General features: G+C 41.4%; 1 protein-coding gene across 2 annotated transcripts in view; it reads right to left on the reverse strand.

The window, feature by feature from the left end:
* LOC124262247 (cysteine--tRNA ligase, cytoplasmic-like) overlaps window positions 1-20,710 on the reverse strand; it is a 299,881-nt gene that overhangs the window by 33,080 nt on the left and 246,091 nt on the right. For both annotated transcript variants that reach the window (XM_046696729.1, XM_046696730.1), the window contains 5 exons: window positions 18,238-18,326; window positions 7,323-7,419; window positions 4,151-4,249; window positions 3,838-3,978; window positions 357-497 (listed from right to left, as the gene is read on the reverse strand). In XM_046696729.1, the coding sequence (XP_046552685.1) occupies window positions 357-497; window positions 3,838-3,978; window positions 4,151-4,249; window positions 7,323-7,419; window positions 18,238-18,326 (567 nt within the window). The remainder of the gene's footprint in view (window positions 1-356; window positions 498-3,837; window positions 3,979-4,150; window positions 4,250-7,322; window positions 7,420-18,237; window positions 18,327-20,710) is intronic.

The raw sequence follows: 20,710 nt of genomic DNA on the forward strand, positions 1-20,710 counted from the left end.
CTGTATTTATCTCCCTTGTTAGCTGATAGTCCACACTTTTGTAAGATAAGGTTTTAAGGCCTGATGGAATGTCAAATTTTCATGGGTTTCCGTAGCGAGGTAATATGTTTATGTTGCTATTTCCACAATTAATGTGGACTTTTCTGCTTTTTTCTGCACAGTGCGAAAGTTTTCTTTGGTAGGCCTGATTATGGGAAGTTCCTGAACAGTTACACTAGATATAACAGGTGCCCTTTTACCTCTGGCAGCAGACCAGCAGATGATTGAAGATCACTTTTCACCCTGGAAACTCAAGACCAATATTAATAGGCCTAGCCTGACTTTTTAGTTCTTGGACCAAATGATCCTAAGCTTACATTGAGGGCATCCATGTCATTGTGGAATTCCTCCTCCCAGTGCCTGGGAAGGTCCGAGAAGATGGAGTTGTCCGACACTGTTGAGCCACTTGACCTGTCCAGCCATCCAGCCATCACGTCCTTGGCATTCTTCAGGAGATTCTGTAAGACAGAATTGTAGCATACAGCAGATTTCAGACAGCAAATCTTACAACATCGGCAAGACACCCTTAACCATGCAGGGCGGTGGGGTAGTCCAGTGATTAAATCATTTGTTCATCATACTGAGGACTCGTGGGTAATGTATGAAGCCTATTTCTGGTGATATAGCTGGAATATTGTGTTAAGCATCGTAAAATAATACTCACTCACCCATACCCATCCTTGTCTGGGTGGGTGAGTGAGTGAGTGAGTGAGTGAGTGAGTGAGTCCCAGTGAGTGGCAGTGTTTCAGTGAGTCAGTCATAGTCGCCATTTCAGCAACCCCATGCAGACTGAGTGAGTTTTGTTTTATGCCATTTTTAACAATATTCCAGCAATATCATGGCAAAATGGGCTTCACATATTGCACCCATGTGGGGAACCTGGGTGAGTGAGTGAGTGAGTGAGTGAGTCCCATGGCAGTGTTTCAGCCATATCGTGACCCCATGCAGACTGAGTGAGTTTTGTTTTATGCCATTTTTAACAATATTCCAGAAATATCATGGCGAAATGGGCTTCACATATTGCACCCATGTGGGGAACCTGGGTGAGTGAGTGAGTGAGTGAGTGAGTCCCATGGCAGTGTTTCAGCCATATCGTGACCCCATGCAGACTCAGTGAGTTTTGTTTTATGCCATTTTTAAACAAAATTACAGCAATATCATAGCGAAATGGGCTTCACATATTGCACCCATGTGTGGAACCCGGATCTTCGGCGTGATGAGCAAATGCTTTAACCACTAGGCTACCCCCCATGCAGAGACTGAGTAGGTGAGGTGAGGTGAAATTGGGCTTAACGTCGTGCTTGAGAATATTTCGCTCATATGACAACGTGCATGCTTGTGTATGTGTATGTGCAGCTGCTTGTACTAGCCCGGACTGAAGCTGGTTTTATAGTGCTAGCCCACTGAGATACCATCCCGCAGTGAAGCATGAGTACCCCACTCAGACACATTAGCCGACTCCGAGCCGACCAGTCCTTGTTGTACCCATTAATGCCGAGTGCCAGGCAGGGACCAACAAGTACCATATTTTAAAGTCTTTTGGTATGACGCGGTCGGGGATCGAACCAGCGACCTTCCGCTCTCCGGGCGGACGCTCTAACCATTACACCACGGAGGCGGTCCCAGAGTAAACTGAGAAGGTATTGTTACTTATTGCACAACAGTAGTTTACTGTAGACTGAAACATACAGCATGATGTATGATACAGGGAGTAATTTAACTACCGATCCAGAACACTGTAGCCAGCAGAAAGGGCAAAGGAGCAGCCATTAATCAATGTTTCCTACTTGTGTTCACAAAGCAGAAACAACATCATGATTTATTATACATTTAGATACCATGTACCGTATTCATCGGAAAATTTCAAAAATTGCAAATGATTCCGTTGTATTTGATATACAAGATTTCCATAAACTGAAAAAGAACACAGACAAAGGCTACTAGCAGACGGCTGTTTTCTGATTGGCTGATAATAGAATAGGTTCGGCTCGTGACGCGTTATTGTGCTGATCAGTGTCCTTGTATATCCTGTCTACATCCTTGTAGTGTTAAACAAGCAGTCTATCAAGTTAGTTATTATTTGGGGCGGTGGGGTAGCCTAGTGGTTAAAGGTTCGCTCGTCACGCCGAAGACCCGGGTTCGAATCCCCACATGGGTACAATATGTGAAGCCCATTTCAGGTGTCCCCCGCCGTGATGTTGCTGGAATATTGCTAAAAGCGGTGTAAAACCTAACTCAGTCAGTCAGTCAGTAGTTATTATTGCTGATGTATTGTGTATTGTTGACACAGTAATGACAGGATTTCTTCATGTTCATATGACCAATACCACAAAAAATATGGCAGCCAATCCTAGATGTTCAGTATTCCCCTGTACCAACATCTCGTCTCCATGGTGAAATACAATGTCTTGCTAGTCTCCAACAGTGACAACATGGTATGGAGTGAGTGAGTGAGTTTAGTTTTACGCCGCTTTTAGCAATATTCCAGCAATATCATGGCGGGGGACACCAGAAATGGGCTTCACACATTGTACCCATGTGGGGAATTGAACCCGGTTATTCAGTGTGACGAGCCAACGCTTTAACTACTAGGCTACCCCACCGCCCCTACATGGTATGGAGAGTAAGGTTATGAAGATTATTAGGACATACATGTTTATAAAGGAGTGTCTTTCTTTTCTTGTCCAAAAACATGTTTATCATTGTTATGTTTGCCCTACTCGTGCAGATATCATCTTTGTCAGGTTCTTCCATGAGGCCTGACATTGTAAAAAAAATACGGAGAAAACTCTCTCAAGTTGATTCAAAGTGATGTTATAACTGATGTTATAAAATGAACACACAACTAGGGCTGCAACGAATTCATTATGTGGCGAATATGATATGTATCACGAATATTGGGTAACGAATAATTATTCACGAATACAATATTGTGGTTAAGTGATTGATGTACAATATGGAATGCCCATGTTGACAGTTTTAATTTGTCACAGCCATAACCAGTGATCTCATGACACTCAAATTTGGTATGTAATAGTTATAGTCGACAGTACCATGTGCGGCCTTGGCAAACTAACATGACTTGTGCTACTGCAAGGCTAGTACATATTCCATTCTTGCATGTCTCACTTTCAAAAACTCACTTTTCAAAAGGGCATAAGGGTTCAAGTAAAACACGCTCCCTTAAAAAATCGCAAATATTCGTCGATATAATATGCGAGTGAATCGTAACAGCCTTACACACAACCCCACCGAAGTTACAAACACAAGTGAAGTGAGTGAGTGAGTGAGTTAAGTTTTATGCTGCTTTCAGCAATATTCCAGCAATGTCATGACAAGGACACCAGAAATGGGCTTCACACATTGTGGGGAATCGAACCCAGGTCTTCTGCTTGACAAACAAACGCTTTAACCACTTGGCTACCCCACCTGCCCCCAACAAGTGAACAACTGTTAACGTCTAAAGTGTCCTTGCTGTACCTCTGATTTGATGATGAGTGAGTGAGTGAGTGAGTGAGTTTAGTTTTTACCGCGACTCAGCAATATATACAGCTATATGGCAGCGGTCTGTAAATAATCGAGTCTGGACCAGACAATCCAGTGATCAACAGCATGAGCATCGATCTGCGCAATTGGGAACCGATGACATGTGTCAACCAAGTCAGCGAGCCTGACCACCCAATCCCATTAGTCGCCTCTTACCACAAGCATAGTCGCCTTTTGTAGCAAGAATGGGTTGCTGAAGACCTATTCTACCCCGGATCTTCATGGGTCGATACGATCATGATCAAGCCATACCTCTCTCGCAACATCCAAGCTCCCTCCATTGTTCATAGAGGTTTCCATGGAGCCTACTGCTTCTGTGACCTTCACCTTCATTTTCTCCAGCATGACCTTTTTGTCGGGGTCAGTTTCCGAGGATACTTTGGCTTCAAATGGCTGCAAGGAAGAAAATTCATCAAAGGGACCCAAAAAAGAAGACTCCATTTTAGATGCACTTGGTGTCAAGAAAATGTTAAATTTTATATTTTCATCCATTTATAGACATGTGAAGCATGTAGTGTTAAGTTACAAAAATGGAGATGTATCAATATTGTAAACAAGAACTTACACCCATTGCTTCTTTGATATCAGCAAGTATCTTCTCGGGACTGTGGCCTTGGCCCACATACTGGTCATAAAGGTAGTTCTGGCGGGCACGGACAATGATCTGAAACAGCCAGTGAGTTGGATTCAAAGCAACCTCAGTATTTCAATACGAAGTATTTGCAGTCTTAGATGTCAAACACTTTGGTGAAAACCACCAGCAGAGGCATGGTGCTGGCAAACAAAGAAAATCCAGAATTATCCATGATCGTAGGTTCCTGGCATGAAAGGAAGCAATTCTCTGAAGCATACCTGGATCATCCCCCATTGATCGAGGATGATTTCTTGCATGTGCAAGGGAAGTAACTCTGCAAAGCAAAGGTTCCCTGTGGGCCCTATGGATCATAGGTTTCTGGTACATGCAAGAGAGACAATTCTGTAAAGTATATCAGGGTCATTGATGCCTGAATACATCTTATGTTTCTGATACATGCAAGGGAGGCAACTCTGCAAAGTAAATATGGGTCATCTGTGTGCCCTTTGCATCATAGGTTTCTGGCACATGCAAGGGAGGCAACTATGCGCAAAGTAAATATAGGTCACAGTGCATCCCATCAATCAAAAGTTTGGTGCTGAAGAGATATGGAAAGTGAATCCAGGGCATCTTATGACTCCAAGTTTTAAACGAGTCGATGAAATAATATCTTTTACCCTTTTCATCGTAAATCAACCTCTTAAACCATTTATGAAATATATATGGGTTAATGTGACCTTTAATATTAAAGTTGTTGGACGCAAACATGTATACCCATAGCACTGTAGGTTGATAGCATCCTTTACAGTGTCATATTCAGTGTTACATTTACGGGCCAACCATACCATTAAACAGGTGCATTGAAGAGGCAAAAAATATCATATTGTATTTATATGTTTAACAGAGCAGAAAAATTGATGTTTTTTTTATTAATACATGTACATAAGTTGAAAAAATTAATTAGCATCTTCGAAAAAGGAATTCAAATTTTCCGAACATCTAAATAATGTGTGAAGTACTGATAATTGATACTGCTTTCGCAAATGGCACATGAGAAAATTTGAACATATGTTTTGTCATATATATCTGGAATATCTTTCTGATAATTAATTCACATCTTTGCTGCAAGTAATATAAATTTTCAAATCTGTAAATACTGCTACTATTGAAACTTGAAAACAGTATAAGTTTTCTACGGGTTTGATAAATGTGATGGCTTTTTCTCAGAGTACAGGGCCCAAATTCACACAGAGACTTTAACGCAAAGACGATCTTAACCCCTACATTTCAGCGCTGGCAATAGCTGCAGTGCTACAAACTGCTGTGGGACAGAGCCCATGTTTGTAATTCTGTACAGAACGGACAGCACTGTCAGTATTTAACCTACAGGTCACACGTTCTATAAAGTCAGTTAAAATATGGGAAATTTCACAAAGCTTCAACAAGCTGTCATTTAGCAATTTGTAACATAATGACGATGTGATTGGAGCAGTTCCCAAGATGCAAAGCATTACCGAATCCAACTGACAAAACACACAGTCATAACTTATGTTCTTTTCAAAGATGTGATGGGGCTTTTAGTAGTTGCCGAGGAAGAAAATGAACAATTATCGAAGGTAAATTAAACAACTCTCACTAAAAAAATACATGTGATGGTTAATGTCCACTGGAAGAACTCTAAAAACATAGACCTCCATCTCTTCTCAATGTAGAAGTTATCACATGCATGCAAATTCATATTTCAAAATCAAATTATAAACATTAAACTAATTTCCCTCGTGAAGACATCTATCATGTAACTGACAAATAAATAAAAAAATCACATTGGAGGAAGAAATATGTAAAATTAATGAGAAAATAAAGATTTTCACACGTTAACTTCAGCTGTCATTTTGATTTTTTCAATCATAGCTAAGTGAAAAAAAAAGTCGATTTGAAATTCCTGCCTGTAAATGGGAAAGACTAGGAATGTTAATTGCAGACAATTTATGCAAATGTCTGCTGCTTTTCTTCTGCAACACATTAATTCTTAATCTATCTGTATCCATATTCATTATATTTCAATCAACTGGCTTGAAATGCACTCTTATAAAAGATCACGAGTTTGCCGATTTACATAGAGCCAACTTATCAGCTCGTTGAGACCGACAATTATCACCTGACCACATGATTAGAGATCTTACCACGATAAAATTGATTGAGAGCACGCATAAAGGTGAAGGTCATATCACAAATATTTACACAATTATGACCAATCAGTGATTGTCCTCTATTAACTGCGGACCCTTTTTCTTCCATAATGACTTTCTGCGAAGTAGCTGTATTTGCAACTATAATTATTCATGGGAACTGTGGACTGGATGGCCAAGCAGCTATCAAACACTTCCTAAACTGAATATAAAACAAGTTGGGCATTTAGATTAAACCTTTTTCAGACTATCTAACAAATCTCAGCAAACAAGCCACGATGTTATTAGTCTACAAAACTAAAGCACTCTCGGGAGATTTTCAATTTTTTCTTTTTCGGCTGAAAAGCTGGTAGCATTATCGTCTCATTAACATCAGTCGTCTTCTTGCTTGAAGATTGGCTCGAGTGATCGCAGAAAACATTCCCCGTTATTGGGATTAATTCAATCCCTACAATGAATAATAGAGATTAATTTCTGATTGGCTAGAAAAAGAATGGTGCCACAAGTAAGGAAGAAGAAATGGTTTGTGGTGATGCTTGGTCCGACGCCAGATAGGACCATCACGTGAGAGACCCCATGGTTAATTGGGGCCATGGCTTGGCTGAATTAGGCACAAATTGTTGCATAGAAATCTAGTTTTCTTCCAGATACACATTTCACGAAATTCCTCCACTCTCCGCAGTTGTTGATCATGATGGAGAACAACAATTAGGACAGTATGGCCGATATATAATATTTCACTGATGTTAGCAAGAATTCTGATTTCAAACACAAAAAAGCTCCAGGAGAATACAAAAATTCATGTACGAAAACTAATTAATAAAGTTTCAATAAACTTCTGATAAAAAGAAAACATGTTTGAGAATATGGCATCTTTGAATCTGTCAGACAGTATATATTAAACATTTTTCCTCTGATATCCGAGAGTTTCATGACATGTTCCTAAAAAAGTAGTATTTGTTGAAGTTCTGTACCTTGTCGTCAATGTCAGTGATGTTCATGGCATAGAAGACATCGTAGTTGAAGTAGTGAGTCATCACCCGCCGCAGGATGTCGAATGAGATGTACGACCTGAAACAAATGGAGGCAGGAAACACAAATGAAGAGTTTTTTATCAACGTCTCGACAGACATGAATATGGCAGACGCTTTGTGTGCCCTCTGGATTCAACATTTCGACTGATGTCATTTGTCTAGTGACTTTGACTGACTTCCACACAAAAACAAATTTATTCTATTTCTCTGGCAACCATTTTTATATTTAAATACTTTTTCCTGCAGGCCACACTGACAGAGTAGGGAGGGTCAAATGCTATACTCAAATAATAGTGTGAACAAATCATGTGATACATTAAAAGAAAAAAAGGACACTGCCTTGGTTTTATTTAGTAGATCTGCTTAGAGTTTGTAGGCCCTAAGTCACTGGCAAAAAGTGTTCATTAATCCATTTGTCATTCCATGTTAATATTTATTGCTGTGTTGGCTGGGTCAATGCCAACTGGAAATTGGACCAACAAAGAAGAAGTGGTTTAATTTTACATTTATGCATTGAGGATGAATAAAGGAATAAATAAATATTCCCTCCCCTTAATCCACAGATATAACTATGACTATGTATAAACAGATTGTCATGATATAATTGTGGACATGCCAAGATATAACAGTGGACATGCCATGATATAACAGTGGACACGTGACACACCATTATATAACAGAGGACATGTGACACACCATGATATAACAATGGACATGTGACACACTGCAATATAACAGTGGACATGCCAAGATATAACAGTGGACATGCCATGATATAACAGTGGACACGTGACACACCATGATATAACAGAGGACATGTGACACACCATGATATAACAATGGACATGTGACACACTGCAATATAACAGTGGACATGCCATGATATAACAGTGGACACGTGACACACCATGATATAACAGAGGACATGTGACACACCATGATATAACAGTGGACATGCCATGATATAACAGTGGACACGTGACACACCATGATATAACAGAGGACATGTGACACACCATGATATAACAGTGGACATGCCATGATATAACAGTGGACACGTGACACACCATTATATAACAGAGGACATGTGACACACCATGATATAACAGCGGACATGTCATGATATAACTGTTGATGCTCCATGATATATCTGTTGACACACCATGATAACTGTAGACATGTCATGATATAAATGTTGACACTCCATAATATAACAGTGGACATGTCATGATATAACTGTTGACACACCATGATTTAACTGTAGACATGTCATGATATAACTGTTGACACACCATGATATAACAGTAGACATAGCATGATATAACTGTTGACACTCCATGATATAACAATGGACAAGTCATGATATCACTAGATTCCCGTTCAAAGCTGCATTTTAACTAAATCACTCTTTTTCAAAGCGGCATTAAGCCCAACTCACTCATTCACTCAAGGTGTCTACAATACATGTAGAGTATGAAACAGTTTCCAGGGTAAGGCAAACACAAGACTATTCAAGGTCAGTGACACACGAATCAGCTTGAGAACAATAACTGCTCAGTATTTAATCTTATCACCAAGATCCGTGTAGAAGCTCCAGACCGTGGCAAATACGGTTGATTTATCACCTCCACAAATAAATGGTCCTATCAGTGCCATGCCTTAATTGTCAGAGTGAGAAGTCTTCATCAATGGACTCAAGCAACTACTGGGAGTACTTTTCAATCCTATGCAAACAGCCAGCCCTAGACACAAAGTCTTAAACAGGATCAACAAACAACGTAATGCCAATAGATCGCTGTACATGATCAGCTCTAAAACAATGTCTGCAGTTCTCCCTGACCATCGGCGCTTCTTTGGGATGTTCCATAGATTTTCTATATCTCTTCGGCAGTTCCCTACAGACAAATAAATGTGGCAATGTGTCCCTAGGAATCAATCTACTCTCCTTTTCCCAGTGAGAATGTAGACTGTCAGTTTTATGTTAGCTTCATATCTATCATTGTATCTGTTGTGTTACAATAATTGGAGCAAGCGAGACCAGGTCATGTAATAAATTGGCGCTGGATTGATTGGGCGTGTTACATGGGTTATTCATCCCCTATCAAGCTGATAAGTCTCAGAGTGACATAAATTGTCATGCAAATTGTTGTGACCTCATCAACTGATAAAGAAATAATGATAACCGAAGAAAGCAGGAGACAGGAAAACTGACATTTTGTTCTGCATCAAGTGTCAAATCTTAAAGTTGTCGAAAACTTTGAAGTAATTGTTTGAAAATGATCAGAGATGTTCTAAATACTAGGCTTGCTTCTTAAACTTTCAATTTTCTGAAATAAATATATGAAAGTAGGATTGATATGAGTAGATATGCCACATTTTATCTGAACAAAAAAATATATCTGTGAGCAAGCCAATGACCATTTTTGGTTAAGAGTCTTTTATAATATCTGTTTGAAATTCAACTTGTGTCAGACTTGCTCATGTGTGAGCATTAAGTAAAGTTTTACTAGACACATTTATTAAGCACAATATTTTTTACCAATTTAAGTATTTCTTATACTTTTAGCACAGTTAATTAGTAGTTTGATGTGTGTCTGCTTGTACTATAGTCCGTTTGACTTCATTTTAGACCGATGAATTGCTTACTAACACAAAATCTAATAATTGCAACAAAACTAAACTTTGCACAGTCACATGAAATCGACAGACCAACTCTGATGATTTGTCTCATAATTTTGGACACCCGAATAAAAAAGTTGTTTAACAAACGATCATTAGTTTGTTGTCACTTTTTGCTATTTCTTACGAGGGGGAACGACTTGCTGGTAGAACAGCCAGGTAATCAACAAGCGTGTGCAGTGAAATTTCAATTTCACACTTACAACTCGCACACCTGGTTGTTCTACAAAATAATTATCATTTGTTAAACAACCTTTTTATTTGGGTGTCCAAAATTATGAGACAAATCAGAGTTGGTCTGTTGATTTCATGTGCAAAATTTGGTTTTGTTGCAATTGTTATAGGGACTAATTCAGGACAGCCATCGTCCAAATATTTAAAAAGTAAAAACTATGTACTCAAGACATGTGAGACTTTATTGTAATATATATATGACGCTAACCTGTATTCTTAATCACTACTGTACATTCTTATCACTACCGCATTGAACATTGACTTGTCAGCCCATTAATTATTGTATAAGACATTTATAACCTCAATTGGTCATCCCCCCTTGGCCGTGTCTGCCATCACATCAACTGATCAAGGAAGTGCTATTGTTTCTCTATCTGTCCATTGTTGAGTCATCACCTGTCCATTGTTGTCAAAAACTGTATATATATATATGCTCACATCTACATGTACAGAAAAAAAGGAGAACGAGTCTGGTATTCCGACTCTCTGTGTAGGGACGTCCACGAGCAGGATAATGCTGCTCGTAGGAAACGCCCAGGGGTTGAGCAGGTACTCCGCTCACCTCTTTTATGCCTTGTGTATTTGTTTGTCATGTAACTAAAGAAGTTTGAGCTCAACGTATTCCTTCGTCTTGTCAATGTATTGTACGTACACTTCATCTTAAACATGAGCTAATTCCCCAGTCGACGCGTATCCACGCGTTGACACAATTATTAGATTTTGTGTTAGTGAGCAATTCATCGGTCTAAAATGAAGTCAAACAGACTATAGGCCCAACGAAGGGACACGGTGCTAAGGTTTTACAGTGCTACCACGCTGCAATACCATATTGAAGTTTAACATGGATACCATCACTTACACTTATAAAAAGAAGTCCACATGGGCACAAAATGTGAAGCAAATTTCTGGTGCCCCCCACCATGATATTGCTGGAATATTGCTAAAAATGGCATAAAACCATATTCACTCACTCACTATTACAAAAGAAGTTGTTATCCATAAAATTTGTTCAATATTAAACAGTACATGTTGTTCCTTTATTCTAATTATCAGAAAACAGATCAAATATTCTTCTGCATTGCATTAAATCATTAAAACAGTTCCCTAATCAGCAGACGTCTCTTTTATAACCATCCACCCCCTCCTTATTTACTGACAATAACCCCAGTAGAATTACGATTAACAAAATATCAAGTGGGGTGTCCCAACGCACAAAACAAAATGTTTCATACAGTGATTTATCATCACGATTTCCTAAAAAAACTTGGCCAAATAGTCGTAAAAGAGATCGGACGCAAGCAACATATTTCTCTAATTTGTTGCATCGTCTGAAATGGATGCATTGGAGATGATAAAAGCGTCAAATGAATAGCTCACGCAGGACTTGAATGAAAGGAAAGGGAGGTGACTCACACAGACTCATGAGTGATTATTCGTGGACGTGAGGGCAGTAATTACACGTGCATCTCGTGCCCAACACTGGCATTTATTACGGCCAGTTTAGTCTCAAATAAAACAGGGCCCACTGATTAATACTTGGGGTTGGAGATTTTAGGTCCAGCCCTGGCGGTGAGGAAACAAATGGATAAAACAGTTGTTAAAATTCACAACACGATTCTCAATTTCGTGATTAGCTAATGATGTTGGTACCTTCACTGAACTTGTAATAAAATTCATACGAGATATGTTAATTACGTCTATTTTATTGTAGATTTTTTTTTTTTACATTTAAAAAATCCAAATAAGCTGTACATTGTGTAAAATACACAAAATAAATAACTATACCAAATAATTTTGACTAGCTTCTTTTCAAATATGCATGAAAAATGGAAAGTAAAACAAAGGGTAAATGTAAGTACATTAAGTAGCCTTTTCAGTTTGTTTACCAGTCTGTTGTAGTGAATAGTGCATAAACAGTCGCTTGAAACAGCACTTTACGCAAAATTATGTGAAAAACTGGTTGTTATTGCCTCTTAGATTGAAGGGGCGGTGGTTTAAAGCGTTGGCTCGTCACGCCGAAGACCCGGGTTCGAATCCCCACATGGGTACAATGTGTGAAGCCCATTTCTGGTGTCCCCCACCGTGATGTTGCTGGGATATTGCTAAAAGCAGCGTAAAACCAAACTCAGTCAGTCAGTCTTAGATTGAAAACAGATTTGACTGAGGGAGTGAACGTGGGGACACACCACATGAATCTAAATACTCAGTGTATAATACAATGTGTAAACACCTAACAAAATTTTCTGGGGCATTGCAGTTAAGTCTGTTACTTCTTTTTATGAAAAAACATCAAAAGTACACAAAATGTGCTTGTTTATTATGATCATAACCTGGTAACTTAAGCATAAATAACTAAATATCAGTGACAAATATACCTATGTAACACAACAAAGTAAAATTACATCAAATTGTGACATGCTTACTTTTAACTGAAGTCAAATGACCACAAATGGCCCCATAATTAAAGTCAAATTAGGATCAGAAATCTTGTATTTAAAGTCAAATTAGGATCAGAAATCTTGTATTTAAAGTTAACTTAGGACAGGAATCATGTTATTAAATTCAAATGAGGACCAGTATTCTTGTAATTAAATTCCAATTAGGACCAGTATTCTTGTAATTAAATTCCAATTAGGACCAGTATTCTTGTTATTAAAGTCAAATAAAGAATAGTGTTTTATCACCTGAAGCCAAACTAGGACTACTGTCTTAATAATTATTGTCAAATTAGGACTTGTTTTCTATTAACGTTAAATAAGGTTAAGTTTTCTCTTTTATTTAAGTGAAAGAAAGACTAGTGTTTTATTAATTAAAGTCAAAGTTGGACCAGATTTTTTTAATTAGATCAATTAGGACTAGTATTCTCTTAATTAAAGTCATTTATGAGACAATACCTTACATTTTCAAGACAATGCCTTACATTTGCAAGACAATATCTTACATTTACAAGACAATACCTTACATTTACAATACAATGCACTACATTTAGAAAACCTTACATTTTCAAGACAATACCCTGCATTTACAAGACAATTCCTTACATTTACTAGACAATATCTTACATTTATAAAACATTACAGTTTCAAGACAATGCCTTACATTTACAAGACAATATCTCACGTTTACAAGACAATACCTAACATGTACAAGACAATGCCTTACATTTACAACACAATACCTTACATTTACAACACAATACCTCACATTTACAACACAATACCAGTAACCTTACATTTATGACACAATACCTTATATTTACAATACCTTACATTTACAAGACAATACCATACCTTACATTTACAATACCTTACATTTACAACACTACCCATTTACAACACTACCTTACATTTACAACACAATACCAGTAACCTTACATTTATGACACAATACCTTACATTTACAATACCTTACATTTACAATATGTATAGGAGTAACATTCCTCCTCTCAGGGTTCACAATCTCTAGTAAACCCGAGTAGGCGTGGTTTCTCCGACTTATCAACCGTTTTTGCGTAAAATATATTAAAATAATATATAACAATTGACAGCAATACGCCACGAGCAGAACAACATTGATGGGACAGCCCGCAAATGATGGAACAGCCGGTGTCAACTGGGATGTGACTGGCAGCCAACACCTTGCCTTGCACGCGCAATGCATGTGCTACCCATGTCCTGCACGTGCGCTGCCCGCAGTACCCGTCTTGTGAGGAACTACACGTTTCATACTGATAAACAATCTCATCCTTTACAGCGATCCATCGTAGCCTAGTGGATAAAACCGCCAAGTTAGAGAGCGAAGGGTTGCAGGTTCGAAACCAGTTATCGCCACTATATATTGGAAGTTTTCAATAATGTGATATTTTACGATCAGTGATAGCAAGACAAAGTTGTATCAATCATGAATAATATCCTAGGTTTAGAAATGATCAGTGCAAAGTCACAGCAGAGGTCTGGGAACCAGCTTTACAATTCACATCCCGGGGATTTACAATACACATCTCTCATTATATAGTCTAACCATTTGATACGATTTTGAAAAGACGGACCTTTATACATGAGGTAGGTTGATAAGACAGACCATTTCACACATGATTCCAAACTTGAGAAGGTCATCACAATGAATACTGATTCCAGTGAGTTGAGTATATATCCTGTACCAGAGTGATGACACAATTTTCTAAATATTGTTGGACACAGTCATGCGTCTTTGATTTTACACAGGGGCCTACTTCCGTTGACTAAATCAAGGATTAACTGGGTTTGGCTCTGGCAAACTGATTTAGTTTCTGAGGACGTTTTAATTGAATGGAATCCTAATGATTATCAATGCTATTGATGACCATGTGTCAGGGTTAATCAAGGCTGGATTCAATTGGTGCCGAGTCAACCAACATTGAATCATTCTCACTCAATTAGTAGCATTAGTGAAGCATCTGTTATCTTCCCAGTGCTGTGCTAGATGGTACCTGGGGTCATGGTGGTGTGACCTGGGGTCATGGTGGTGTGTGGGTGGTGTACCTGGGGTCATGGTGATGTGTAGGTGATGTACCTGGGGTCATGGTGGTGTGTACCTTGGGTCATGGTGGTGTACCTGGGGTCATGGTGGTGTACCTGGGGTCATGGTGGTGTGTGGGTGGTGTACCTGGGGTCATGGTGATGTGTAGGTGATGTACCTGGGGTCATGGTGATGTGTAGGTGATGTGCCTTGGGTCATGGTGGTGTACCTGGGGTCATGGTGGGTGTAGGTGGTGTACCTGGGGTCATGGTGATGTGTAGGTGGTGTATGGTGGTGTTCTGGGGTCATGGTGGTGTACCTGGGGTCATGGTGGTGTGTAGGTGATGTACCTGGGGTCATGGTGATGTGTAGGTGATGTACCTGGGGTCATGGTGGTGTGTACCTGGGGTCATGGTGGTGTACCTGGGGTCATGGTGGTGTGTGGGGTCATGGTGGTGTACCCTGGGGTCATGGTGATGTGTAGGTGATGTACCTGGGGTCATGGTGATGTGTATGATGTACCTGGGGTCATGGTGATGGTGGTGTACCTGGGGTCATGGTGGGTGTATGTACCTGGGGTCATGGTGGTGTGTAGGTGATGTACCTGGGGTCATGGTGGTGTACCTGGGGTCATGGTGGTACCTGGGGTCATGGTGGTGTACCTGGGGTATGGTGATGTACCTGGGGTTATGGTGGTGTACCTGGGGTCATGGTGATGTGTAGGTGATGTACCTGGGGTCATGGTGGTGTACCTGGGGTCATGGTGATGTACCTGGGGTCATGGTGATGTGTATGGTGATGTGGGGTCATGGTGATGTACCTGGGGTCATGGTGATGTGTGGGTGATGTACCTGGGGTCATGGTGGTGTACCTGGGGTCATGGTGGTGTACCTGGGGTCATGGTGATGTGTAGGTGATGTACCTGGATGTACCTGGGGTCATGGTGATGTGTAGGTGATGTACCTTGGGTCATGGTGGTGTACCTGGGGTCATGGTGGTGTACCTGGGGTCATGGTGGTGTGTAGGTGATGTACCTGGGGTCATGGTGATGTGTAGGTGATGTACCGTGGGTCATGATGGTGTACCTGGGGTCATGGTGGTGTGTAGGTGATGTACCTGGGGTCATGGTGATGTGTAGGTGATGTACCTGGGGTCATGGTGGTGTACCTGGGGTCATGGTGGTGTACCTGTGGACCTGGTGGTGTACCTGGGGTCATGGTGGTGTGTAGGTGATGTACCTGGGGTCATGGTGATGTGTAGGTGATGTACCTGGGGTCATGGTGGTGTGTACCTGGGGTCATGGTGGTGTACCTGGGGTCATGGTGGTGTGTAGGTGATGTACCTAGGGTCATGGTGATGTGTAGGTGATGTACCTGGGGTTATGGTGGTGTATCTGGGGTCATGGTGGAGTACCTGGGGTCATGGTGGAGTACCTGGGGTCATGGTGATGTACCTAGGGTCATGGTGGTGTGTAGGTGATGTACCTGGGGTTATGGTGGTGTATCTGGGGTCATGGTGGTGTACCTGGGGTCATTGTGATGTACCTGGGGTCATGGTGATGTGTAGGTGATGTACCTGGGGTCATGGTGGTGTGTAGGTGATGTACCTGGGGTCATGGTGGTGTACCTGGGGTCATGGTGGTGTGTAGGTGGTGTACCTGGGGTCATGTTGGTGTGTAGGTGGTGTACCTGGGGTCATGGTGGTGTACCTGGGGTCATGGCTGTGTACCTCGGGTCATGGTGGTGTACCTGGGGTCATGGTGATGTACCTGGGGTAATGGTGGTGTACCTGGGGTCATGTCAGTGTGTGTGGTGTACCTGGGGTCATGGTGGTGTACCGGGGGTCATGGTGGTCATGGTGGTGTACCTAGGGTCATGGTGATGTACCTGGGGTCATGGTGGTGTACCTGGGGTCATGGTGGTGTACCTAGGGTCATGGTGATGTACCTGGGGTCATGGTGGTGTACCTGGGGTCATGGTGGTGTGTGGGTGGTGTACCTGGGGTGATGGTGGTGTACCTGGGGTCATGGTGGTGTGTGGGTGGTGTACCTGGGGTCATGGTGGTGTATCTGGGGTCATGGTGTTGTACCTGGGGTCATGGTCGTGTGTGGGTGGTGTACCTGGGGTCATGGTGGTGTACCTGGGGTCATGGTGGTGTATCTGGGGTCATGGTGGTGTACCTGGGGTCATGGTGGTGTGTAGGTGGTGTACCTAGGTGATGCTGTCGACAATATGTGAAGGTGATGAGGTGGCCAATATGTCTTGGTGATGGGTGGCAACATGGGTAGGTGATGAGGTGGCCAAAATGTGTTGGTGATGGGTGGCAACATGGGTAGGTGATGAGGTGTAATATGTGTGTTGGTGATGGGTGGCAATATGTGAAGGTGATGGGTGGCAACATGGGTAGGTGATGAGGTGGCGAATATGTGAAGGTGATGGGTGGCAATATGTGAAGGTGATGGGTGGCAATATGTGAAGGTGATGGGTGGCAATATGGGTGATGGGTGGCAATATGTCTTGGTGATGGGTGGCAATATGTGTTGGTGATGGGTGGCAATATGTGTTGTTGGTGATGGGTGGCAATATGTGAAGGTAATGGGTGGCAATATGTGAAGGTGATGGGTGGTGGGTGTGAAGATGTGATGAGGTGATGGGTGGTAATGGGTGGCAATATGTGTTGGTGGCTGTAAATATGAAGGTGATGGTGGCAATATGTGATGAGTGATATGTCTTGGTGATGGGTGCAACATGGGTAGGTGATGGGTGGCCAATATGTGTTGGTGATGGGTGGCAACATGGGTAGGTGATGAGGTGGCCAATATGTGTTGGTGATGGATGGCAATATGTGAAGGTGATGGGTGGCAATATGTGAAGGTGATGAGGTGATAGCAATATGTGTTGGTGATGGGTGGCAACATGGGTGGCAATGATAAGGTGGTGGCAATATGTGTTGAAGATGGGGTGGCAATATGTGTTTGATGATGGGTGGCAATATGTGAAGGTGATGGGTGGCAATATGTGAAGGTGATGGGTGGCAATATGTGAAGGTGATGGGTGGCAATATGTGAAGGTGATGGGTGGCAATATGTGTTGGTGATGGGTGGCAATATGTGTTGGTGATGAGGTGGCCAATATGTGTTGGTGATGGGTGGCAATATGTGAAGGTGATGGGTGGCAATATGTGAAGGTGATGGGTGGCAATATGTGAAGGTGATGGGTGGCAATATGTGATGGTGATGGGTGGCAACATGTGAAGGTGATGGGTGGCAATATGTGAAGGTGATGGGTGGCAATATGTGAAGGTGATGGGTGGCAATATGTGTTGGTGATGGGTGGCAACATGTGAAGGTGATGGGTGGCAATATGTGAAGGTGATGGGTGGCAATATGTCTTGGTGATGGTGGCAACATGTGAAGGTGATGCTGGTAAATCAGCCGTCATCTCACCTTGCATGACCCATATGCGAGGCATCGTACACAGTCGGTCCACAGCTGTACCACGTAACGCGGCGACCTTGCTGGGGGACAAAAGTTTCCTGCAGAAAAGAGAAACAAAACAAACTTGATTACAAATGTGTATTCTGTATTTAGCTGGAGCAGGCTAACACATTCCCAAACATTGGCACAATACAAATGGTTAATAAATTGCTCAGTGGATAAGACACAGTTTGTGCCCAGTATTACAGACTGCCATTCATCATATTTATCACAAGCTCCATTAATCACAGACCATTTGCTGTGTCTTGCCATCACGCTATATCTCACGTTTTCACAATTAAAACGAACAACTATTGATTACTACCATATCTGGCATATGATTGGTCACCAGTGTAACACAGTTCGGGTACAGTGACCAATGAAATTGTCAATAACAAGAAGGTAACAAACAATTTGACCAACGTTAACTGGTGTTTGAACAAGTGAGAGAGTTTCTGTTTTACCACTGTTAGAAACAGAGAGTGAGTATGATTGTACGCCGCTTTTAGAAATATTCCAGCAATATCGTGGGGGGGGGCACTGGAAATGAGCTTCACACATTGTGCCCACATGTGGGGTATCGAACCCGGGTCTTCAGAGTAATATGCGGATGCTTTAACCATCAGGCTACCTTATCACCCAGTTTAAAACAGTGTTTGGGTAATATATCATCATATCAGCTTGGTGTGGGGTATCGAACCCGGGTCTTCAGAGTAATGAGCGGATGCTTTAACCATCAGGCTACCTTATCACCCAGTTTAAAACAGTGTTTGGGTAATATATCATCATATCAGCTTGGTGTGGGGTATCGAACCCTGGTTTCAGAGTGATGAGCGGATGCTCTAACCATCAGGCTACCTTATCACCCAGTTTAAAACAGTGTTTGGGTAATATATCATCATATCAGCTTGGTGTGGGGTATCGAACCCTGGTTTCAGAGTGATGAGCGGATGCTTTAACCATCAGGCTACCTTATCACCCAGTTTAAAACAGTGTTTGGGTAATATATCATCATATCAGCTTGGTGTGGGGTATCGAACCCTGGTTTCAGAGTGATGAGCGGATGCTTTAACCATCAGGCTACCTTATCACCCAGTGTAAAACAGTGTTTGGGTAATATATCATCATATCAGTTTGGTGTGGGGTAAAAGCCTGCCACATTCTGGAGGAAGAAGTGGAACTCGTCACTATTTAGATATTACTTATATTCAACCTAAACTCACTTGGCAGTAATAGTTGGTGAAACAAAACTTTGTGTGGTGCTTGTGTAAGGTGATGTAAAATTCATACCACCACCATGATGATGATGATGATGACGATGATGTTGATATGGGATTTTGACAATGCCAACAATATGTGTCACCTTATGCATGATGTAGAAGATCTCATAGTTTTACTTCCAAAGCATCACTTTTAAATGTCATTGAAAGACATTCAACTCTCTATTATCCTGCTTACCACTTCAAGAGCCAGCACAAGAGTCAACAAAACTGTGGTGCCTTAGTGAACGTAGCTATGTATTCCTTGGTGGTCTACTGGATGGAGTGTTTGCCAAGAGAGGCTGTGGTTCAGTCCCCTGCCCATCATACCAAAAGAATTAAAATATGGTACATGTTACCCCATCTGGCACTCAGCATCATGGGATAAAAGACTGACTGAGTTTGGTTTTACGCTTTTAGCAATATTCCAGCAACATCACGGCGGGGGACACCAGAAACGGGCTTCACACATTGTACCCATGTGGGGATTCGAACCCGGGTCTTCGGCGTGACGAGCCAACGCTTTAACCATTAGGCTACCCCACCGCCCCTTGGGATAAAAGAGGACTGGTTGGCTCGTTTACATCGTCTGAGTAGGGAATCCACAATAAACTGCAGCATGGTTTTAGTGCTATAAAACAGACTTCAGTCTGCACTGACACATACAGCCCAACACACATCCATGTGGCCATAAAAGTACAATAATCTTAAAAGCAATAAAAATGCAATAATCTTAAAAGCGATGTTCAGCCCCATTTCACCTCCCTCACCACAAGTTTAAGAGTAAAATCTATCGAAACTCATCCCGATAAAACAGGGTTCTTAGCAGGAAACAGTTTGCACAGATTGTGTCCAAATGATGGACCGGCTAGCAATGTGACTGTCACAGAGTGAGGCATGTCCATGGTCAAATGAGGCCTTTTCATCGTCGTTTTAACAGAACATTTTGGGGTGTTAGTGAGCAGGTAGGATCTCATTCCATCCTCATACGAACTCCCAACAGCGACTTGATGGTATCACATTGTCAGCAATACTAGAAGAACTATTTGTCACTCTGAAGGAACCAACCAGGCAATAATTATCCTTCCATTTGTCTCATTTTCTTCCTGTCTGTGATTCATTGTAGTCCTCAATGCCGGTGAAGAGTCCAAGGACAATCCTTCAGCGTAAACGAGTAACAAAAC

Source organism: Haliotis rubra, unplaced genomic scaffold (assembly GCF_003918875.1).
Source record: "Haliotis rubra isolate DU_JTF1 unplaced genomic scaffold, ASM391887v1 Scf83, whole genome shotgun sequence".
Classification (NCBI taxonomy): domain Eukaryota; kingdom Metazoa; phylum Mollusca; class Gastropoda; order Lepetellida; family Haliotidae; genus Haliotis; species Haliotis rubra.